Source organism: Anastrepha obliqua, chromosome 2, assembly GCF_027943255.1.
Source record: "Anastrepha obliqua isolate idAnaObli1 chromosome 2, idAnaObli1_1.0, whole genome shotgun sequence".
NCBI classification, from domain to species: Eukaryota; Metazoa; Arthropoda; class Insecta; order Diptera; family Tephritidae; genus Anastrepha; species Anastrepha obliqua.
In genome coordinates, this window is record NC_072893.1 from 69,867,804 (window position 1) to 69,893,380 (window position 25,577).

General features: G+C 36.0%; 1 protein-coding gene across 1 annotated transcript; it reads left to right on the plus strand.

Moving 5' to 3' along the window:
* The first annotated feature begins 263 nt into the window (after positions 1–263).
* On the plus strand, positions 264–24,041 carry LOC129239387 (5,10-methylenetetrahydrofolate reductase). The gene is made up of 3 exons (XM_054874851.1): positions 264–1,192; positions 1,629–1,717; positions 23,596–24,041. The coding sequence occupies exons 1-3, from the start codon at positions 448–450 to the stop codon at positions 23,983–23,985; spliced, it is 1,224 nt and encodes a 407-aa protein (XP_054730826.1). The 5' UTR covers positions 264–447; the 3' UTR covers positions 23,986–24,041.
* Positions 24,042–25,577: the final 1,536 nt, after the last annotated feature.

Here is a 25,577-nt window from a genome sequence, read left to right on the forward strand (position 1 = left end):
CTCATTTATTTGGCATGTGGTTGTATACGTAAGCTTATTTGATAGCTGGCGTAAACATTTTTAAGTTCTTTTGTAACTTAGCTATGTTTATGTGCGTGTGGAGTAATTACACTATTCGTGTGAAGACTGCTGCTTCAAAATTTAAGTCGAGTCAATTCGAAAATAGGGTATTCAAAATAAATATATATATTTTTTTCATTTTGTGACAATTAGTATTAAAAAAAAGGTTTTTAAAAGAAAAATATTTCATTAGAATTCCTCACAAAAACGGAATTAACTACTCTTTAGTAAGAACACGCACAAGTTTATGTGTGGGTCTTCCAAACAATCGGTACTTCATTTTTAGCAATACTGGATTTGCAAGCCTGTTAGACAAAAAACAGCACAAAACGAATATCACTATTTTGCATACAGTCAAAAAGTGAGCGCACAAAAGCTTTTTACGCTATGCTCACAAGCCACGCTTCCCAACCGCGGCTGCAGTTAATTAGTTGTTTCAAATGTTCACCAATCAGATCGCTATCGCTTTCGGATACGGACGTGAGAATCGGACGTAGTGTTGCGCGCCGCGAAAAAATCAACAACAATTGCAATATTATTTTAAATAGTGGCAACAAGTGCAACAACAAATACAATATAATGCATAATCCCGATTATGTGCCTGCATTGAGTGGCAGCAATGCGACTGCCACCATCATCGGTGGACATCTGCCCATACCAACTACACCAACAACTGCTTTTCAGCCGGTGCATGTGCGTTTCTCCAACAAACAACTGCCGCCTGAGAAGCGCAAATTAGCTGAGCTTTTCAAAGAAAAAGTCGACGCCAAAGAGTTCTTCTATGGCATTGAACTGTCAGCCCGTTCCTATGGCAAACAACAAACAATGCTGGACTACGATAAATTCGACGTGCTGCTGCCGCTCTTCACCTCGCTTGTGTGGCTGGGTCAGGACTATGCCAATATTGAGAATGTTACGGATGTGGATGCGATAAGTTTGGGGCGCCAATTGTATACGCGTGTGGTGGTAATGCCACATTTAACTTGCTTTCGCGCCGATTCAAAGCGGCTCGATGAATTTCTGAAGCTCAACTTTACGAATGTGTTGGCGCTGCGTGGAGATCAGGTGGATCCGGAGCAACAATTCCCACATGCGAAAAATTTAGTTGAATATATACGTAATAAACGAGGCGGTGAGTGGCTCTTCAGTGAGGTGATGATAATGGCAAAGTACCGGAATGATTAGTGTTTTTTTTTCATATACGTGTGTGTGGGTGTGTGTGTGTTAATTAACTATCACAATTCGTTTATTATTGCAATTCAAAAACTTCCAAAGAAGTGACTAGTTCTTTAGTTGTTGTTTTTTCTACTATGAATTTTACTCGCATTATCTCAGTGCAAGTTACAACCAGCACTCGTAAAATCGCATGTGATGGTATAATACTTGCATTTAATTGTTGATTACTCAAACTGATAGTGCAATCAATTTACAATACCATGTTGTTGTTGTGTTGCAGTGAGCTGGAGGGGGAGCGGGAGAGAGAGTTGCTTTTGTTTGTTTACTTTGCGCCTTTTGCATTATTGGCTGAAAGCTAAAACTCTTTATTTCTCTTCTCTCATTACCTGTAGACACAATCTCCATAGGTGTTGCTGGTTATCCAGAAGGACATCCGGAATCTAAATCGATGGAGGAAGATATGCAGTATTTGAAAGAGAAGGTGAGATTTATTCCTTTTTTTATTTTATGTCACATGCACAATTTTTACACTAAAATATGTATTAGTGCCTTTTATATAAAAGGTATATTATTTCAAAAGAGACGCCTAGATGTCAGTGGTCAATAATTCCTAAACGGTACCTATTTGTATATATGTTTTCTTGAATCCATTTATTTATTCCAATCTCTTTTTCAACATTCGGCAATACTTGTACTTAAAACTAGGACATTATACTATGTAGATATGCATGGAAAACACCCATTTCTTTTTTGTTTTTTGTTTTGACGGAGAGGTTGGGTTAAAAATGCCTTCGCACCATATAGTAACCGTCCCTACTACGTGTGTGATTCCACTAAAAATATCCCTCCTCTTCTCTTGGATTTTTCCCTCCATCCCGGGACTGCTTCCGCATTGCTTCGAGGTAGAGGGCCCAGACGGCGTCCTAAGAAGGACACTTACTTACTCACCCTGCGTCCAGAGCACCTGTTTTGCGAAACCTATACTTAATGCTCTTCAGCGTAAGTTTCCATTTTACACTTCTTTTTTCGGACAATATCCTCCACGAAATTTGCCACGGTATTCAATTTTTCTTCGTCGATCATCTATATTATTTCTGCAGGTGTAAATACACTAATAGCTCATTGCAGAGCGGTTCTCTCTATGTTCCACCTCTCGCATTTAAAGAAGGTGTGCTTCGCATCATCATACTCATGCAGTTGGTAGGCTCACTTTTCCCATTCGCCACAAATACTTACAAAAGGACCCATGTCCGGACAAAAACTGTGTGAGGTAATAGTTAATCTCATCGTGCTTTCTATCTACTCACTATTTTAGATCGGGTATTAGTCTTGCTGTCCATCTACCATACCGTTCAAAGTTCCATCTTACTTGCCAAAGTGTGTGCATTTGAATTCTAATATCGGAGAAGCATGGTACTGTGATACCTGAGAAAGCACCCATTGGTGCACCCGTTAATAAATTTTTGCTCTTTAGCACTTGGGATCTATTGTTGATTTCCTCTTCAATCTGTTAAAGGAAATAGGATTGGCGGGAATTTCTGTAATTTTGAGTTTAGATGCGATTGGGGTCTCATATTGTGTGATGTGGTAATCTTTTTTATTGCTTCAACTATTGTGAGAAATTTGAGATCATCTTATAATATGGTGCATTTGAAATCATTCTTAGGGTTTTTGACCGGAAGTTTTGGAGTATTTCGATGCAGAATTGTACGCCATAAGTCGCCATTCTTCACTCATCTTATAGTAAATCATTTCAAGAATGTTGTGTCGAAATTTTAAGTGGATCGGAGCAGAACTCTCAAAGTTATAGCCTTTGTAGGCACTCTACCTCAAATGCGGAGCATCGATAATTTTTCAGAGTCATTTTTTCAAACGCGTTTTTCCCGAAACGACTTCTTAAAAGTCGGTGCCAATCACAACTCCGAAACTATTCAACCGATTCTTTTCAAATTTGGCACACGTTTTCTAAATTAAAAATACCTCCCCCCCACCCTACTGTTTTTTTTTATTTTTTTTTTTAAGGTTGTTTTTCACTTACAAATATGGCTAAATTTTTCGCCAAAAATGCTCGTTTTACGTTTTTTTGCCACCAAAACTACAAAAATGAAAAAAAAAATTTTATTCATGTGGGGGGGAGCATTCCGTCATACTTTAACTGAAAAATTCGACTTTTTTAGTTTCAGATGATTCTACGACGAATGCCCATTGGCACCGCAGAGCACCTCTCGAAAAACATATTTCCCAAACAACTCTAGCATGGGCTTATTTGTCAATATTTTATTATTAATATTTTTTAAAAACTTATTGAAAAGATATACAATAACATGCAACTGATTTTATTAAAGTATCTTAAGCCATATTTCTGTAAAAAATTCAAAACAAAAGTGTTTTTTTTTTTAGCGCTAAACCCTACCACCCCCTTAAGATGGCTGAGTAGTATTAAGAGCTTTCTTTTGAGAGAAACCTGGCATTTTCGATTAAGTAACCAGTATAGATTTCGGAGTTTGATTCCAAGTGTCTTACGTTTAGTGAAAATATGTGTTTTCCATGTAAGCTTTCTTCGTAACAATTTTTGTGGTATGGTTACATTATTGAGCTTCACGGGAGGGCATCGAAACATTGATTGAGCGTAAAAGTAACTTGATTTAACTTTGTTAGATATGAACTGACTTTGTCTCATTATGTTCAAATACCAAGTCCTTTTTGGAGTTGAAGTGCAGCCGTCTGGGCGTTAGAGCCAATTGCGAGTGCAAAAGTTCCGACGATGATTGCCCCAGTGACTGGTAAATCGTGGGTGTAGAGCAAGTATAGGATTAGGCCCATTATACTGATCTCTGGTCCACCAGCTAAAATTTCACACAGTTCACAGAATGTTTTCCGTTTTTGCTTAACAAAGATATGTCGGTATTTTATGTCACCTTTGACATTTGTCAAGTAGACAGATATATAATTTTATACCATAAAACGAAGCATTAAAATTATTACAACTTATTATGAAAATGGCCAATCTTTAAGAGCAACATATCGTAAAACTCGTGATTTTTTATAGTGGAAGTAATCGTCCAAATGAGTCGAGGATTCAAGGCCAAAAACTGGACGTTCTGTTTTAAACATTGCTGCTGTAGCGCAAAGTGTTTCGAAACCACCTTTAACATCGATATCTCGACTAGGTTTTTTCTAGGTATCTCGATTGGGCATTTTTGAATCTAATGTTTGACAGATTTTACCTGTAGACGTGCTCATGCTGGACATTTTAATGATGTTGTTTCTCACATATACAGTGAAGGACTGAAGTCTACATACAGCAGTATATTTTCTTATTTCCCAGAAGGTATACATTTATTGAAAAAACTGCTGATGCAGTTGTTTTCGGAATTCATATTTGTTCATAAATTGACAAAAATTAAATTATTTCACTTGTTTTATAACAAAAAAATTAGCAAAAAAAAAGCAAAGCAAAAATTGAAAAAGTAGATCAAGTTAGCCAGGTTGCTTGTCTAAAACAAGACAATCGGTGGCCCTAAGGTCCATTGTGATACTTGCTTTTGATTTCTAAGTAGCTTAAACCACTTGGATCTTTTTAAGAAGAAAGTAGTCCCGCCAGTGACACATTTTGCAAATTCCCCAATTCTTCAAAGAAATAATCGCCAAGATATTTGGCACGGCTTCTTTGAAGTGCAGGACATTCACAGAGGAGATGTTGAAAAAGTAACTGTAAAGTACCGATATTCGAAAATTCCACTTGATAAATAGTCGTTGAATTACATGCATACATATGTACATACATGTGATAATTCGTATGAATTGGTATGAAAATAAAAAGCGAACCGGCCTCCCAAAGAAGATGTCTAGTAGAGATGTAGGCTACATCTTAAATTCGAAATCGACCAAAATCTGAGAATAAGTGCTCCGGAATTGGTCCAACATATCGTCGAGACATCCGGAAAGAGTGCTCATCCAAGAACTATTAAGAGATATTTTACATGCCAAGTTTGGTAGATTTTGTTGAAGAAGTTTAAGAAGTTTTATGGGCATAAGTATGTACATCAAATATGGGTGGTGCCACACCTATTTTCCAGAATTTTTAATTGGTTAATATTTCTTCTTCCGATACCTCTGCACAGCAAATACAGAAATCTCTGTGTTTTTGTCATTTTTTGCATTTTTTATTTCCTTTTGTGATAATTTCCGATTGTGATAATTTTCAATGTCGACCTACCAAGTTTCAATCACTGACAGTATTTGTACTAAATCGGGTACAGTAATAACACATTCAGAAGTAATTAGTTAAGTCACTTTTAAAACGTAACCGGGAAAAGAACGAAAGAAATAAAAAAGAAGAATTGTGCGATGAAAAGTACTCCACACACAAAACTCAGTAGTCAGGATCCTTCTCAACAGTAAATTATTGCAAGATTTCAAATTTTTTTTAAATACTCAGATAACTCAAATAACCCAGTAGAAATAGTATTTCTTTATGTTTGCAACTGAAACGTTAAAGAAAGACGTAAGGAACACATCAATTCTCACAACTTAACATCATACAGACCTACTTCACTTCTTCCAAAACTATTGATCAAGTACGTTGGATAGTTCGAATAATTGGAAACGCGGCCGCCGTAGCCGAATGGGTTGGTGCGTGATTACCATTCGGAAATCACAGAGAGGTCGTTGGTTCGAATCTCGGTGAAAGCAAAATGAATAAAAACATTTTTCTAATAGCGGTCGCCCCTCGGCAGGCAATGGCAAGCCTCCGAGTGTATTTCTGCCATGAAAAAGCTCCTCATAAAAATATCTGCCGTTCGGAGTCGGCTTGAAACTGTAGGTCCCTCCATTTGTGCAACAACATGAAGACGCACACCACAAATAGGAGGAGGGGCTCGGCCAAACACCTAGCAGAAGTGTACGCGCCAATTATTTATTTATTTTTTGTTTTTTAAGTAAAAAAAACGTTCTCTGCGGTATTCCTCGGTATTCCTTGATGTCTCCAAGGCGTTCGACAAAGTATGCCATCATGGGCTACTGAAGAACATAAATGCGCACCTACCCATTATCCTACGTTCGTATTTATCCGTCCGCTATTTCAGAGTAAAAAAAGAAGATTGCTATTGTTGCCTCAAAAAAATTAAAGCAGGGGTTTCCCAAGGAAGCGTACTTAACCCTTTGTTATCAGTATATTTGCACTTTACGTGTGATCTCCCATGCAATCAAAACTGCTGCCTTTGCTGACGATACAACTATTTCTTCGATAGGAAACAAGGAGAGCGCATCGATACAATTAGCCATAATGAAATATACGACTGGACCAATAAATGGCATATTAAATTAAAGCAAAACAAGACTATGGATATAAACTTCACTCAGAGCAAAATCAAATATGTTCCAATATATATATGGTAAACGGTACACAAGTTCCCTACACAAATAGTACAAAATACTTGGGGATGATTCTAGACGTCAAGCTAAGATGGAGCACCCATGTAAAAAACAGAAAGAAGAAATGGAAGTCAAGTATAGAAATATGTACTGGCTTATGGGAAAGGAGTCAACACTATCCACCAATAATAAAATAATTACATATAAATGAATTTTGAAGCCTATATGGTCCTACGACGCACAGTCGTAGTTGGCTGCTCCAGCCAAAGTATAATAACATTCAACTTATACAAAGGTTCCAGAATAAAAATAATAAATGTGCAGTCGATGCTTCTTGGCTTATCCGTGGCGCCGATCTCGAGCGTGACCTAAATATTGACTCGGTAGCAGACACAATAAAAAAGGCAGCAAAATCTCACGATGAAAGCTTAAAAACCAAATCAATACGGAGGCCTCTATTCTTGTATTGTGACTTAATTACCGATGAGACATATTAAAAGAAAAATAGTGAAAAAGATCTAAGTTTTTGGTTTTTTTTTCACGGAACCATGTATAAAAACTAGTTATAAAGTATAGAAAACAGTTGAAAAGCGGAAAAGTTATTATCCGTCGAGAAAGATGAGTATATCGACTGATTGAAAATATTTTTATTTTATTTGTGAAAAAGTTATAAAAGTTACGTTTTACGCTGTTATCGTTTTTTGAAAATTCTTCTTTTCTACCCACTTGTACCAAAGTGAGTTTATTTGGAAATGTCATAAAACCATAGAATATTTTTGCGTTTTTTTATTGGTAAATATATATTTGATGGATAGAAATAGTTTAAATTATTTTATAATACTAAATTTGTAAATAAAATTTAATCAAAGCTGGAATACCACATATGGGCTCATATGCGGTAGAGGGTTAAGAAACACTAGATCGTAACTCAGAAATATCTAAAACAAAAACAAGGGCATGCTCTGAAAGCTTCCATCTTCCTCTTTATAAAACCGTCAAAAAATCTTGAATTGGTTATAGGAGAGCGAAGTTATCAGTATTTTAATGCAGCAAGAACTGAAAACCGATATGGGGTCCGCCGTAGATGGATGGGTTGGTTTGGAATCTTAGGATTGAATCTTCGTGCATAAAACACCAAAATAAAGAAAACGTTTTTTCTAATAGCGGCCGCCTCTCGGCAGGCAATGGCAAACCTCCGAGTGTGTTTCTGCCATGAAAAATATTAGGTTAGGTTAGCCTGGTTGACATTAAGCCACGCATAGACCTTTTGGTCGCTAGCGTTACCAGATGGAGACCGATCTCTATGAATACTGAAACTAGACATTGTGTAGGATGTCAACGCTTTTAGCGAATATAAGCAGAGCTGGGAGATCCGCTTTTGAGACGTCCTCTAGACCCTCAAACAGTGGGGCTCCCAAAATGTCTGTTTTAAAAGATGCCGGAAAAACGCACAGAAGGTGTTCTAAAGTTTGCTCAACATCCTCTCTGCATTTCCTGCATTTGTCTGTGTTAGCAATTCCTATTTTGAGAGCACGTGCAGCCAACATATTATGACCTGTCAGCATGCCTATAATAGCTCTGCAATCCTTTCGTGAGAGCGTAAGCACGAATTGAGCCTTGAAAAAACTCCTCATAAAAATATCTGCCGTTCGGAGTCGGCTTGAAACTGTAGGTCCCTCCATTTGTGGAGCAACATCGCACACCACAAGCAGGAGGAAGACCTCGACCAAACACCTGACAGAAGTGCACGCGCCAATTATTTATTAAAAACGAAAAACCGGTTTTTTAACAATAAATAAAGATTTTGTGTGTGTGATAGACAATTTTTTGTGTGTCTAGTCAAAGTCTATGTCTATGAAATGTCTGTAGAATCTTGTCATTTGCAAACCAGTCGTATTGGTAATTCCATTATTTCATGTATGTTTTTTTTTTCGAAAAAAGAGAAAGTTCATGCATCTAAAAAATCACCCGCTACGCTTTTTCATAGCGTTAGATGGTTACAGCTAAGTGAACATAAAAAATATTAAATTGACTAAAATTAAAGTCACAACTTCACACTCCAATTCCATAATTTGAATCCATGGTCGTATAAATCTGCTCTATTATTAACATAAAAAAATAAAGCTATGGTTTATTAACCCCGAATACGAAATTTTAAAATACACGGAATTCTAATATTTTTCAATTTACTACCAAATTGTGTACAATTATTATAATTTGACTACCCAAATTAATATTTATTGATATGTACAAGCACGTATACATCAATCCACACACAGATACATATGTATAAGCATGATATATGCAGTGAAGCGTCAAACTAGTAAGAAAAAATACTAATTTACATAAAGAATTTCCTGAGTGAAATCGAACTAGGCCGAAAAGGACCAGATTTGTACCGATGCAAAACGATTTATTCATGTCTACTTTTTTTACATCAACCTTTTAATACACTTTCATTTGGGTATTTGTAGGCCATTAAAACGAGAACATATTCAATTAAATTAGAAGTTAAGGAAATGTTAGATATTTATTGTACAAGGGTACAATTTTGTTGTTGAATAAATTTTTTACTAAATAAAAAACATAATTTTGAGTGATGGCAACCTTTGACCTTTACGCACTCCGTTGCTTCTCTGTATATATACTGCAGCTGTCTAGTTCACAAGTGTCAAATATGATTGACGTGCGACGCCATTTACAAAAATTAAAAATCTTTCGATCGGGAAGACCTTTTACTCTAAACCTTTTACTTTTGATAGCATGTAATGAAAAATGCGTTTATGTAACCCTGAACAAGTAATCTTCGTCGAATCAACGAACACTGTTGCTCTACTTTTATTTCTCTAAAAAATGAGCCAAGAGCAAAGTGCTATAAACTAAATAGAAAGACAAAATTCGTGATTTGTTTGGTGGAAATAATCGTCTGAATGAGTCGACGATTCAAACGTTGGTGAAAAATTTAAAAAAAAACTGGTTCCGTCGATGACGGATGGGAAAAGGATTGGCAGACCAAAAACTGGACGTTGTGTTGAGAATATTGCTGCTTTAGCGCAAAGTGCTGCGGAAACAACCTTCAACATCGACATCTCGACGTTCTCAACAATTAGGCATTCATGCAATGACTGTTTGGCGGATCTTACCAGTAAACGAAATGTTTCACACATAATTGCTAAGAGCCGTATTTTGAATTAAGGAATCTAAATTTTTGCAACAAATTTCAAAATAACATCTAGGCGCGCATTTTGAAAGACTTATAAATGGTAAATATTCAAAAATAAGTAGACTCTGTGTTTTCTTTCCTGTTAAGATTTATTATTATTAAAAGTAGAGCAAAGAACTTGTATACCTCATTTTTTGTATAAAAAATCGAATATTAAAAGGTCTTAGTCGATACGACAAAGATTACTTTTAAATTATTATGACACATCACGAATATTCGCATGGCACAATGCGTATTGAGACAAGGATACGCCTATTTAGCAGCAACCCGCCATAACCGAATGGGTTGATGCGTGACTACCATTTGGGAGTGCGTAGGTTGCAATCTCCGTGAATGAAATGTCAAATAATAGAAAAAGTTTTTTCTAATAGCCTTCACATCTCGGCAGGCAAAGCCAATGGCAAACCTTCGAGTGTATTTCTGTCATGAAAAAGCTCCTCATAAAAAATATCTGCCGATCGGAGTCAACTTAAAACAGTAGGTGCCTCTATTAACAATTCGGGCAAATAGCTAACAGAAGTGTACGCGCTAATTATTTATTTTTTTATCTTTTTTATAATGTAATTTTGGAAATTTGGAATTTTGCCGGTCACGCTTCCATTAGACAGACTGTATGTAAAATAACGTTATCCCTTTAACGGAATAATAGCAATTTTGAAATATATATGTATTTATTTTTCAGTTCCATCAATATGTATAGACTAATATTATTCGCAAATATAACTGTGTCATATTGTAAACTACATTCAATAAAACAATTTTATTGTGTATTCATGAATTTATTTATTTTTTGAATTACATTTTTTAAACTCAAATTAGTCGTTTCGGTTCATAGTTGGGCTAGGATTTTTTATATATTTATATATAAAATATACCAGTTGTTTGTATGGAAAAAAGACAGTAGCCTGACTAGTTGGGTCTGTGATTCATGCTAGCTATGACGCAGTTTACAACTAGTCCATTTGACTACAGGGTATATGTATGTATATAATTATACATATGCGCGCACTCATATTTACAGGGTGAACGATATGAAGTGTTACCAACTCCACACTGATTGTATCTGTAAAAAAGCTCATGACATCAACGTCAAAATTGTTCTAATGACAGTTCAATATATTGTTTATAAGCCATCAGAAGTATTTGCGTCTCAGTTTTGTTGAATTTTTTTTTCTGTGATGAAATCCAAACGTAACAATGTGATTGCGTTATATTTGGCTGGAAAATCACAACCAGCCATTGTTCGTGAGCTCAATCACCTCAAAGTGAATAAGATGTTTGTGTATCGCACTATAAAACGTTACAATATAGTGGTAGCATTGCAAAACGCTATGGAGGTGGACCAAAAAAAAACCGCAACAACGCCAGAAATGGTTCGGAAAGTGAAAGCTCAACTTGAACGAAATCCACGTCGAAGTGCAAGAAAAATGGCCAAAGAACTGAAAACATCGCAAGACAGCATTCGACGCATATTGAAAAATGAGCTCAAGGTCCAGGCTTAGAAGTTCCAAAGAGCACACGATCTTTCACCCCACCAAAAAAAAGTTCGGTGCGAAAGAGCAAAGGAGTTGTTGCGCTGCACGAACGTGGCGAATTTCCTAACATTGTGTTTTCTGATGAAAAAAGTTTCCCAATTGAGCACTCAAAACGATCGTGTTTACTTGATCGAACGCTCATACGAGAATTTGAGCCTACGTATGGCCGCTCGAAGCAATTTCCCATCGCAAGTAATGGTTTGGGGCGCAGTTACCGCTGATGGACGCTCTCCAATCGTTTTTATCGAGCCTGGTGTCAAAGTCAATGCGACTTATTATCGGGAAAATGTTTTAAAAGCTGCTTTAGAGCCGTTGACACGCAAACATTTCGGTCGTAGACCATGGATGTTCCAACAGGACTCGCCACCGTCTCATAAAGCTCGTGTGAACCAAGAATGGTTAAAAAATCATATTCCACACTTCATTTCGTCCACACAATGGCTTTTGAATTCGCCAGACGCAAATCCGATGGACTATTCCATCTGGTCCATTTTGGAGAGCAAGGTGAGGACTAAAAAATATGCCAGTATGGATGCGCTGAAAAAGCGATTATACGAGAATGGGCAAAAATACCTCAAGATCACATTCGTGCAGCATGCAACTCATTTTTTGACCGTTTGAAGGCTATAGTCAAAGCAAAAGGTGGTCATATCGAGCTAAAGTGAATATATGTAGGTATGTTAAAATTGTAATCAGTTTTGAACAATTTTGTCTTTGAAATCAATAAAAACTAATTTCACGCAAACATGTTATGGTGTTTTGAATGGGTAACACTTCATATCGTTCACCCTGTATATTATATATTTCGAACGCATTTCTGTTACGCATTAATTATTTGCTTCAAAAAAATTAAGCCTAAATTTTAAGTTTTGAAAGTCCTATTGTGCCTATAATTGAACACTCCATAGAAGATGTTTTGTCACGTGCGTATGTGTGTATGTACATATGTATGCGTGTACAAAATTCTATGCAAATAAACAATTATAATCTCAGATCTGCACACTAAGCAGGTTTTTTGTTAAAATTATAGGCGTGCGGTCAAATTGTCAGTGCCGTATGTACTATATGTGTGTATGTATGTAGATGTGAATTTATGTATGCGTGTATAACATCCGTTGTCTTAAAGATAAATAAGTAATACAATTCAAGTAAACATCAACTACTCTTGGGGTTCCCACAAATGTTTTGGTTTTAACTTATCAACTTTTAAAACAACCAATAAGTTAGAAGTATTGCGTGAAAAATAGCGTTTAATGGTTAATTATTACACTTATCTGCATATTATCTGTTTTTATTGGCTACTGGCTTCCTTAAAGTCATTAAAGGTTACATAAACTTGAATGACAAATTTTTAATTGAGGATTCTAAAGAATAATAAAAACAGCAGTAAACGAATTTTATGGATTAAACGCGTGAAAAGCCCCATTCTCATATAAAATTACTACGAAAAATCTGAATATGTAAAACAAGGTTTATACGAAAACATTAATTATCAATAACACGCCCCTTTACAATTAAACTATTCGAAAGACGAGGCTGATTTAGCGATCCCGCATAATGGAGAGGAAGCAGCAGTAAACAGAATATTATCTATTTCAAGTGTAGCTAAAAATAACTTTTTGATCTCTTACGTTTTAGAATTGGCATCTTGAATAATATTTACTTAGTAGCCATTCTGTAATTTATTGCAAGCTATAAACGCACTCGTAAATATTCGAAAATAGTTTGGCCCTAAATAATAATAGAGAATAATAAAGATAATATTTGTTTTTTTGTTTTGTTTGCTTTCATTCATTTATGCAACCCTGTAGGAAATTCAAGTAACTTTTAACTCACTTTAAGTGCAATACTCCTCAAATTTAATCGCTCACCACTTATAAAGGGTGGTTAAGTTTCAAGGGCCGGTGTTGACTTTGAATAAAATAATAATTTTTTAGGAAAATATTTTTTTAGGAAATTATTGCCATATCTCTTTATTATGATAATATTGGTATGGGTCAATTACGTGTGGAACAAAATATCGGCCAAATGGGCGCCGCGACCTCGGCGGCACACCTCCATCCGATGGTCCAAATTTTCGATGACGCTGAGGCATAATTGAGGTTCTATGCCGTTAATGTGCCGAATTATCTTATCCTTTAGCTCTTGAATTGTTGCTGGCTTATCGACGTACACCTTTTCTTTCAAATAACCCCAAAGACAGAAGTCAACGGTGTCAAATTACATGATCTTGGTGACCAATTGACATCGCGGTGACGTGAGATTATTCGGCCATCAAGTTTTTCGCGCAAAAGAGCCATTGCTTCGTTAGCTGTGTGACAAGTGGCACCGTCCTGTTGAAACCACATATCGTCCACATCTATATCTTCCAATTCGGGCCATAAAAAGTTCGTTATCATCTCACGATAGCGAACACTATTCACAGTAATTGCCTGACCGGCTTCATTTTGGAAAAAATACGGCCCATTGATGCCGCCGGCCCATAAACCGCACCAAACAGTCACTCTATGTGGGTGCATTGGTTTTTCGGCAATCACTCTTGGATTATCATTCGCCTAAATGCGGCAATTCTGCTTATTGACGAATCCACTGACCTGAAAATGTGCCTCATTACTGAAGATGAAGTGCGCGATATGCATTTTGATTTGAACGCCCGTTTTCATAATATGCCTGAATGACTTTAATGCGTTGCTCTATTGTGTATCTTCCCATGGTTCAAATTGAGTTAGTCTGGAATTGAAAAATGTCAAATGAAATGCAGAAAAAAACTTGACGCTTAGGTGTGGTTCATTAAAATTTAACCACCCTTTACTTCAAATAGACTTACTTTCTAGCTGGTAACTTTTGCGTAAAAGTGAGCTTGGTTTCAGGTTTCGGGTATAAATACCACTCTCGCCTTTCAGAGACGCGCTGTTTTTTTCCTTGTTCACTCCTCTCGGGAGCATAGGACCTCGACAAGACTCTTCCGTCGTACACGGTTCTGGGCTGTTATTTTTGCACCGTCCCATGAGATGCCGGTATCTGCTAGTTCGGGCAGCATCGACCTTCTCCAAGTGTTTTTTGGTCGGCCGCGACCTCTGCTCCCTTACGGGATGCTATCTAGTGGTTTTCTCAACGTATGACCTATAAATCGCCACTTTCTACGTTTAATTTGCCTAAGGATGGGTTTCTCGTTCGTTAATCTTCACAGTGCGTAGTTACTGATGGTGTTTGGCCAGAATATTCTGCAGATGATGCGGAGGCATTTGTTGATGAAGGATGAGATGCGCTTAGGTTTCACTATGTATATTAGATTTTAGTAAGCGTAGGTAAGTAGGTAGGTGAAATGTTTGAAGTGCCACTCTGGAACTCCTCAAGTAGCACTAAAGCGCCCTTTTGATACCATTATGAGAACTCCAACGGGCAGATATCTACAGCCAACCATAGCTGTTGATGTAATGGAAAAATTTGATGGGATTAAGGTTGGAGCACTGCCCCAGGATTCCCAAGAAAGGAGTACAAACTGGCCTAAATCGGCTTGCTGCCAAACCCGGACATTCGCACAGAAAGTGCTCAACAGTCTCCTACTCTGGAAGGTCCCCACAACTTCTGCAATGGGGCTAAATTGTAAACGTAGTTTTTCCGCATGTGTGCCGATCGTCCAATGGCCGGTAAACACAGCTACAAGTTTGGAAATTGAAGGGTGTGGAATCCTCAAGACTTTCTGAATCTCCCGCATATTGTACTGGGGCCAAAGGGTTTTCGAAGTAGCACATGAAGATATGGAGCTCTATCTTTTCTGCGATTTCCTGAGAATTAATTTGTGCAATTCCTATTTAACAACAGTCAGGATGCCGACGACCGGGTAGGAGATCCTTGAGGCCAATTCAGTTCCCTTCCTGGCAAGCACATCAGCATTTTCATTTCCCAGAGCAGAGAAATGTTACCTGCACACCAAAGAGATTTGATATCCTCCTTACAGTAGTTAGCTAGTTCAGATCTGCACCATGGCGTCGTCAGAGTCTTGATCGCGGCTTGACTATTAGAACAAAATTTTGGTAGTATCTCCCTCGCTCCCACGTTCCCTAAGCATTTTGCATGTCTGCAATATCGCAAAGACTTCTGCTTGAAAAACACTAGCAGTGTTCGGTAGTTTAAAGGAGATAGACAAATTGGCTGATTTTGAGAAAACCCCTGCTCCGACTCCCGATTCCATCTTGGAGCCGTCAGTGGGTAAATATTAAATAAAACTTAGAAGAAAATATAGGTAATTAATTTTGTATGCCACAGAATAACTTTAGGGAGCAGCATAAGCATTTGTGAAACAACATCAAGACGCACGCCACAAATAGGAGGAGGAGCTCGGCCAAATCGCCAAAAAAGGGTGTACGCGCCAATTATATATTGTACTTGTATATTATATAATTTGGTTTGAAAAACACTACTTATATATGAATAAATAGATATTTCGTCTTATGAATAAATATATTAGTTTTTTGCTGCACTTTATTTATGCAAGTCCTATTTATTGCTGGAAAGAAAAAATTGTGTGGCTCTTTAAAAACTTTGAACTCTTGTAAATTGTAATGTTTGACTCAAAAGGGTGCCGACCCTTTTTTTAGTCCACTCTTTGCTTCAAAAAGTCTACAAAAACACAAACTCATTTTTAGGCTTCACAGGGAAGGCATATCACACAAGGCTGGCTGCTGGCAATTAACAAAATGTTAATGACATAAAAATGAACGTAACTAAAAAATCTATCATTTTCTGGTTTTCTTTGCATACGCCAAATATGGTTTTTATTCAATATGAATGTAGATTGCATCATCCAAACAGAAAACTATAACAACAAATATAATTGAAATATTGATACTATAAATAAAAAATAATGCCCTATGTACAAAAAAAAACAAACGACATACAGTAAGAAACACATGGGTCAATAGGTTACAATAGGAGACAATGCAGGTCGAGTGCTTAAATAACTTTAGGCATTTGAGATTTTCAATTTCTTTTAAAATGTCCTAGATGAGACGTTGTAGGTGGCCATGATATTGTTTCAATTCGTTAAAATTCAAATGAACTATGTATTTACTTGTACTATGATTGGGCAATGTGAAATGCATTGTGTGTGCCACGTTTGGTGTGATTTGATAAAAGGGGTTTAAGGATATGCATTAGGATGATCCAAAGCAAAGCAAAAAAATAACATTTTTTTAATTGCCAAAGCACGCCAACTTGCCTTGCGGTCCTGGAGCCATCCGTGAAAATACGAAAACAGTGTTTGCCGGGGCTCATTTTCAGAGTTTGACCACAATTGAGTCTCTGGAGGTACCACACTGTATCTCTTGTCAAGCACGACTCTGGATGGGATGGAGTCAAGGGCATGGCGAGGATCGCTGGAAGTCTATGCCTACTCCGTTGTCAAATGCCGGACAGGGGCCATACCAACTCCCATTGTGTTTCAGCCTGCAGATGGCCTTCAAGGCCTCTCCTTGGATGAAAGCATCAAGTGGTGGCACCCCACCAACCACAGCATCTAATGCCGGGCCTGAAGTAGTCATACATGAAGTTTAATAAATATGTTAATGGCGAGTCTAAAATCAATATTAGTGTTCAAACTCTGTATACTAATTTATTTTGGGCCATTATTCTTTGTTTTTGAAAATAAATTAAGAAAATTTCGCAATTTGTTTGCAATCCAACAAAAACACTGTACAGCACTTGGCTGGGTATTGGACCAAACCAATTTTTTTAAGAGATTGAGTCATAAATAAAGAAGTGATTTCTCCGATATGGGCTTTTGAAGCTCAAAATTTAATTAATTTAAAGTGTTAATGTATGTAAATAATTAAAAAATAAAACTATAGTCGTGATCTGCCTGTTCCACCTTACTAAATAATAAAATTGTATTACAGATGCTCTCAAATCCTCGAAAAATTAAAAAAAAAACGTATATTTGAAAAAATGGTTAACCGATTTTTAAAAGATTAGTGCTGCTGTAAAAGTAACTATACGCTTTGCTTTAATATGCATAATTATATACATTGTATATAAAAATTTGAAAATAATCCCCAAATAGAAAAAATGCCATTTTTTTAATAGATAAATTTAGCAAAAGAAATACTTATTATGAATACTACTGCATACTTTATTTATATAAAACAGAAAATTACTTCTACTTTAATATATAATTATAATTAATAAAAAATAATATATAATTATAACCTAAAAAAAGTTTATTTTGCGGTAAAGAGTAATGTAATATATCGATGTTAATACATATAAACTCGCTCATGGGCAATAAAATAGGTTTGCAACATTTTTGGTTATTTTACTTTTGTTTATTTAATATCTATAAATTTTTCATACATTCATTTTACATAGATGGAAATTCGATTACATTGAAGGTGGTGTGTTAAGGTGGGCCTAAACCCTAAATTCAGCAAAAATTACCATTGCAATATTCACAAGGAAACACAGTCTCGAAAATCTTAAAACAATTTGCTTAGATGGAACTGGGGTAAAAATGCAAAGAAAAGTGAAATTCTTTGGATTGTCATTTGACCAAAATTTGCTATGGAAGGTAGGCTTAAAATAGAAAGGCCATTAGAGTATTCATGATGTGTAAATCGATTACTAGCAAAAGTACATAAAGGGTGATCAATTTAAGGGAAGCAGATTTTAAATTGAAATAAAACAACGAAAATTCAAATTTTTTAAAGATAGTCACTTTAAATTGTTGGCCGCAACTGCCCGTAATTCAGCCATTCGTAAGCACCAATTTAGAATGACTTGCTGGAACACTTCGGCCGGTATCTCGTGAATAACATTAGTAATGTTGGCTTGCAATGCCTCAATCGCAACTGGTTTATTCACAAAATATTCCTACTTTACATATCTCCACAAATAAAAGTCCAAATGTGTAATATCACACGATCTTGGTGGCCAATCCATTGGTCCGAAATGAGAAAAAAACTGCTCACAGAAACGACGCACAGTAAATCTATTGTTTTACGGTCTGCATGAGAAATAGCGCCGTCTTGTTGGAACCAAATATTGTGGAGATCGCGGACTTTAATTTTCGATATCAAAAAGTCGTAAAGGAGCGATACCCTTCGTCATTCACTGTAACACTGGCACCAGACTCGCCTTTGAAGAAATATGGGCCAATGATTGCCCCAGCCCATAGACCACACCAAACGGTTGTTTTCAGAAGATGTAATGGCTGTTCTTGAATGGTTTTGGGCTTCGGGCGCCATTAAGCCAACAATGGGCATCCTCACTGAGCCCTCGCCGTTGGCTTGAGCGCGCGGTAAACACTTTTACCAGAGCGTCGATTTTCGTAATACAATACATACGATTTGGAAACGTTGTTGAGGCGTAAGTCTTCCCATGATGAAATGTCAATGAATACTGAAAAAATTATGTATTTAGTTTGACAGTAGTCCCACATGATATGTCAAAAGAACCCAATTGGAAAAAGTACCATCAACTTGATCACCCTTTACATACAAATACTCCGTTTGATTTACTCGTCTATAGTCTGACCTTTGATTTCCTGCGGTCATTAGACTTGTCTGACACGACGAAGCAATTAGTAATAAACACACTAACAAGATTATAAGGACTTGTGTGTGTATGCATAAGGGGAGCCATGCGTAGATGCCTATATTCTATATTAGGCCTCTTCTATTCGCCATTTCCCCGCTCGCTATCTCTATGCTCGATTAGCTTGACGAAAAATTTGCATGCGAAAGCAGCAACAAAGTTATCGAGTAAAATTCGCCACTAGCGAGTATGGCTATAGCTCATTAGACGCACTGCCTTACCAACACATGTAATTTAAGGCAGCTCTCTCCCCGCATTGCCGATATATCTGCATTTGTACCAGTTGCTTTATTTATTCGCCACTTGCTAAGTCTTGGCCAAGAAAAGAGCCCCATTGAATACCTTAGTCTACCATTCTTAAATGATTGCATTGCATTGCTCCCAATTTACAAATTTCGTTATTTGTGTTGATTAAATTTCAAAATGGCCGCAGTAAAATGTACTGCAGTTTCCCCTACGGTTCTCAGAATTTTGCAATACAGAATTTTACAGTACAGAATTCTACAGCATAGAATGTTGTAATACAGCATTTTGCAATACAGAATCTTAACAGCCCAATTTGCAGAATCTTAGCCCAATTTTTAAGTGCGGCATATCGTACCAACAAATTTTGTATCCAACACATTGATGGCTGATTTTTGATGAATTCGTATACAGTTTTCATGGAATCTGCTTTGATCGCTGATGTTGGTTAGCAAACTACTATTTTTAATCGTGAATACCACTCATGAACTCTTCTCTCAGTGGAAGAATAAATTTACTTCTTTTTAGGCATCCAATTGATATAATCTCGATACAGAATAAAATCACCGATGAGTTTATTAATCAAACCAAAAATATGCATTTATATATTGCATATGTGAGTACAGTGACATGTGTGATTCCCCTAAGTGCTGCATATATTATTTTTTATCTAATCAATAGCTATAATTAATATTTGTATTACATGTACTATATGCTCGATCAAGAAGCAAAAACCAGAACAACCGCTTGCTGTTGTCAGATTGCAACCAAAGCAAAAAAAAGTTAAAAACAATAACTAGAATTTTCAACACCGGATATTATTTAATGATCAATAACAATAAACTCACTGATACAAAAAATCCCCTGTAATGTTAATAACAAATTTTTAACAGCAGCGAATTTGAGGGGCTACAGCAGTTTACAGTAGTCTAGTTTATCATTAGCATATTTGAGAAAGAATTTGCAATTTTTTCAAACGGATAATTTATGAAAATAAGATAAATAGTGAGTGTATTTATTTTTCAGTGATAAACCAAACATTAACTTTTTAACAATTCTAGGGTTTTGCTTTTGTTTAAGGTTTATAATTAACAGCCGAAGGCTGCGAGTGTTACTGATGGCTTATTTGTAAAATATTAAGTATAATACTAATACTTTAATAAAATGAAAGTAAATATTTAAATTAAATTATATTTCCACAGTTAATTAATATATCGCTCGGAAACAAGATTTCGAGATATGAGATGTTAAAATTAGTAGGTCGACGGACGAAAATTGAAGGAAAGGTTAAGGGGTTATATACAGTTAGAAGGCTGAAAAAGAGTGAATTTTCCAGAATTTTTTCTGAGGAAACTTTTAAATTTATTGATCTAAAAATTTTTACACATACGTTATCTTTGAACTGTATTTTAAGATTTACTATTAGTAAAAATATTTATTTGGAAAGGAACTACAGCTGATCTCCGGGACGTTTTGCGTTGACCACTATATCTCTGAACTGGATCTTCTGAAATTAAAAAACCAAACAGATTTCGTTGAAGTAATGTTAAATGTAGTAATTAATCGAAGGAATAAGCAAAATAAATTTTTTTGATAAAATGGCGGTTTCGCCAAACATCGATTTTTCACCAAAATTGCAGCCTTAAATTGTTTTCGCGTAATATTGGCCACCGACTTTGAAAACACCATTTTGAGAAAAAACGCGTTTAACGTTTGAAAAACACTGAGTTTAAGTCTGAAACGCCTTTTCAGATTTGCGTGTAACTTCGAAATTCGATATTAAATTTGTTGTGTGTATTCTTAAATATAAGTACATTAAGAAAAAAAAAATGATTTTTTGAAAATTACATAACCCTTATTATTCATAACCCTCTTAATTCAGCCAAATTTCAAGTGGCTCATAAATTCGGTTGATTTAACAAAAAATTTTTGCTGGTGGATGGTTTCCTCCATATAAAAAACTGTTCGGAGAAGATCAAGGAAAACGCCAGAAACCAACGCAATTTTGAGCCCAGCCATAAACTATCATTCTATTATACCTGAATTCAATGGTACAATGTTTTACTAAAAATTCTGATTAAAAAGTTTGATTAAAATTAGTTTCGATTAAAATTTTACTTATTAGTTGCGCTTACACCTTTTTTGCGTATTTTGCACAGTTCCTCCTCCCATTTGTGATAAGCGTCTTTGATGTTTTCTGCAAATGAAATGGTCTATAGCTAAGCGCCGCATCCAAGCAGCAGATGGTTTTTTGTGAGGAGGTTTTCGTGACAGAAATGCACTCGGAGATTTACCATGGCCTGCTTAGGAGCTATGAAAACACTTTGAGGTTTCGTGCCCAGGGTTTCGAATCTGTGCACTTCCGAATGATAGTCACACGATAATCCATTCGGCTAAGACAGCCGTTAAAAAATGTTAATTCTTTTTAAATTTGTACAAATTTTGAAACCTGGACTTATATGGCTCTTTTTAGCAGAATTTCATGAAAACATAGGTCAATCATATTGGACACTTATGAACCTGACAGCTGCAGTATACAGACAAGCAATGGGTCACTTAAAGATCAAAATAAAGATTTCCATCACTTAAATGCATTTTTTTATTAACGAAAAAAGTTATTCAAAATAAATTGGATAAATATGATAATTATGCGCTACCTTGTATAAGAACTATAAGGAAAAATACCCTGAATCAAAATGAGGAAATTAATGAACTCTTGTCACATAGAATAAAAAAAATACTTCCAGGAAAAAATACCTCTGCGACGCAAAACGCAATACCAACGAGCACAACGCGCGATGAGATAAATGCAAAAACGGTGTATGTCCTCAAAATCCACACTGCATTAAAAAAGTGTAGCACAGAGTCTTATTGAAACTTATTGACAATTTATCTGTTTTTGTTTTAATTTTAATTTTGTGGTTTCATGAAATTCTACTAAAAAGAGCCACATAAGTCTAAAATTCAAACTTTGTGCAAATTAAAAAAAAGTAAACAAATTTACAGTATTTTAGTGGCCGTCGTACTCGAATGGGTTGGTGCGTGACTACCATTCGTAAGTGCAGAGATACAAATGCCAGATGATAAAAAAAGTTTTTTCTAATAGCGAACGCTCCTCGGCAGACAATGACAAGCCTCCGTGTGTATTTCTACGTATTCGTTTCGCCTCATAAAAAAACGATCTGCCGCTCGGAACTGGCTCAAAGTTCTAGGCCAGTTCATTTGTAGAAATCATCAAAGACGCCCATCACAAATAGGGGATGGAGCTTGACAAAACACCCAAAAAAGGTGCAAGCGCAACTATCATACATAAATATACATATATTTATATGAACAAATTTTGTTACACATTTCAAACTTTTTAAGCAGAATTTTTACAAAAATATTGTACCATTGAATTCTGTCATAATAGAATGCTAAATCAACGCAATTTTTAAGGGATTAGGGGTAGGCAGAATTATCAAAAATTTTTTTTTATTTTTCCTCATTTTCTTAATTTTAAAAATATTGTGTGAAATTTTGAAGTGAATCCGACTAATACTTTTCGAGTTATTCAATAGTTAACAAAGGGTGCTCGGGCGCTCCGGAGCCGATAGCAAAACTTTAAATGCGTTTTTCTCAAAACTATGTTTTTTGAACTGATGATCACTGTAACTTAAAGACCGCTTGGTATATTTCAATAAAATGTATACTGCTTTTGAAAAACATAAAAAACTTGTGCCTGATCCAAGGATTTTTTTTTCAAAAATTTCGATTTTTTTTAACAATTAATTGTGGGATTTCTCTCGAAAATCTGAAAAATATTTCCTGATGCCGTCATATAGTTAATTTTGAAAAAAAAACTTCGATCCGCCACAAGATTATCTATTAATAATACTAATTAAAAATTTACTAGCAAAAAAAAAGTTATTGAAAATCATCATTTTTTTGGGCCTCTGACTACTCCAACCCCTTAAGCCACTTCAAACTTGCACTTAATTATATAAAAATGCAATGGCCTATAAAACTGCATACCCGAAATTTTTCTAAAAGTTTTTTTTTTAGAATCACTTCTGCTTCTTACCGACTGCGCCAGATTACGCAAGAAAAAGACTTTGTGGTTGAAACAAATATATTTCTTTTTGGGTCACATGCGAGTTTTTTCCTAAAAAGTGGAAAATTTACTAGAAAATCCACTAGTAAATATTCCGCAGACCTTGGAGAAATCTTATTTTTTATGAATTTTGTAAACGACTGTTATTAGCCAAAAACCATACTTTGCTAAATATTTCCATTACAGCTCAACAATCATTCCGCTCTGGTGCATCCCACCTAATTACACTCAAACCCATTAAATCCTATATTTATCCAAAATATTCACTAATAGCCACTAATAATGTTTTTGTATTTTAGGTGGATGCCGGTGCCGATTTTATCATCACGCAAATTTGCTTTTCACCTGAATCAATTGTGCGTTTTGTGCAAAACTGTCGCGCCAATGGCATCACCGTGCCCATCATCATTGGCATAGTTGTGCCCGATAATATGCGCATTTTACAATTTATAATGAATATTGTGAAGGCAGTGATCCCCGCAGAGCAGCTGAGCAAATACAAGGAATTGGAGAATAACCCGAAAGCCTTCAGAGCGTTTGCGGTTGAGAATGCGGTGCGCACGGTGCGAGTCATATTGGAAAGCGATTTAAATATTTATGGATTTCAGTTCTTTACAATGAATCGCCTAAAGAATGTGCAACTTGTTATTCGGCAGATACTCGATAAGAATGGCATAGAAAGTAAATAATTGAATTTTAAATAATTATGGTACGCCTAGTTTAATTAAATAAATTTTAACATAAGACTGCAATTAAATACTTACTATTCAAAATTCAGAAAATGGTGAGTTTTTGATTTGGTTTTATTAACAGCACTGGGAGCTCTCCCCATGTGGTGAAGCCCATCCGTCTCTTTAATAAAACATGAAACATGACTGGCGAATGACTGCTGAGGAAGCACGGGTTTAAATAGCGTTGACGAGAGGGGTAGTTTATGGTTGGGGACTCATAAATGGGGAAAATAGAAAAAAAAAATCAACCGTTCTACTGCTAATACTTGTTTGACGTGCCTTGGCTGCGACTCTTATAAGTATATTATTTAAAACAAAATTCTAAGCAGCTGACTTTAAAAGTGTATTTATATTTAAAGCATATTTTTTTTATAAACTCAGTAATCAAATAGTTTATGTATAATTTTGCGTCACTTGTTGGAAAAAGACTGCAGCAAGGTTTTATTTAAATTCCTGCGCTTCCTAACTCGATTGCATAGATTTCCGTTACACAATTTTTATTTGTACTGTACCGAACTGGTTTTTGTCTCTGATAAAGTTAATGACAGCACTAATGTACATACCCAATAACCCAATGAACATTTAAAAGACAAGACGTTTACGAACGCGATTGATTTATTTTCGAAAAATCGCTATTTTATTTTTGCTTTTTTAATCGGCTATAAAAAAAAACTAATCAATATTTTTAAACTTTTTTTTATTTTGAAAATTGAACATTGTCGTTTATGAATGAAAAATAATATCGTTCAAATGACTGCCACGACTGGCTTTACAGTAGGTCATTCGATCAAGCCAATTTTTAAGCACATTTTCGATTGTTTGGGCTCCAATTTCATGAATGGCAACTTCGATTTCGTGTTTTAAAGCATCAATCGTCTCTGGATGGTTCGCATAGCATTTGTCCTTAACGGCTCCCCACAAAAAATAGTCCAACGGGCTTAAATCACAGCTCCAAGGCGGCCAATTGATATCGGAATTCAAAAACGATAGCCAAAAGTTCGAGTGTAACTTTGGCAGTGTGACAAGTTGCACCGTCCTGTTGAAACCAAATGTCGTCCATGGCATGCTCTTCAATTTTTGGAAACAACTCGTTGAGCATGTCACGGTAACGCTCGCCATTTACTGTAATCGCGGCTCCTCGCTCATTTTCGAAAAAAAATGGCCCGATGATGCCGCCAGACCAAAAACCGCACCAAACAGTGACTCGTTATGGATGCATTTGCTTCTCTACAGTAACGTGTGGATTTTCTGAGCCCCAAATCCAACGATTTTGCTTAATGACGTAGCCACCTATGTGAAAATCAGAAAAGAAGAAGAAGACTCACCACTTTGGAAATAGGTTTTCAATATTTCCCAATTTCGATCAAGCGTATAGCGTCCCATTTCGTAAATGTCAAACCTTTAAGTAAATTATGAACACATTCGACACGTCATTTGTGTTACCATTCTCAAAAAAATAGGAGGTTCAAAAAGCAAACGCTGTATGGCCCACCCGTTACTTCCGAAATGTTGCGTCGATATTTCAAGAAGATCAGAGAAAAACTATGGGC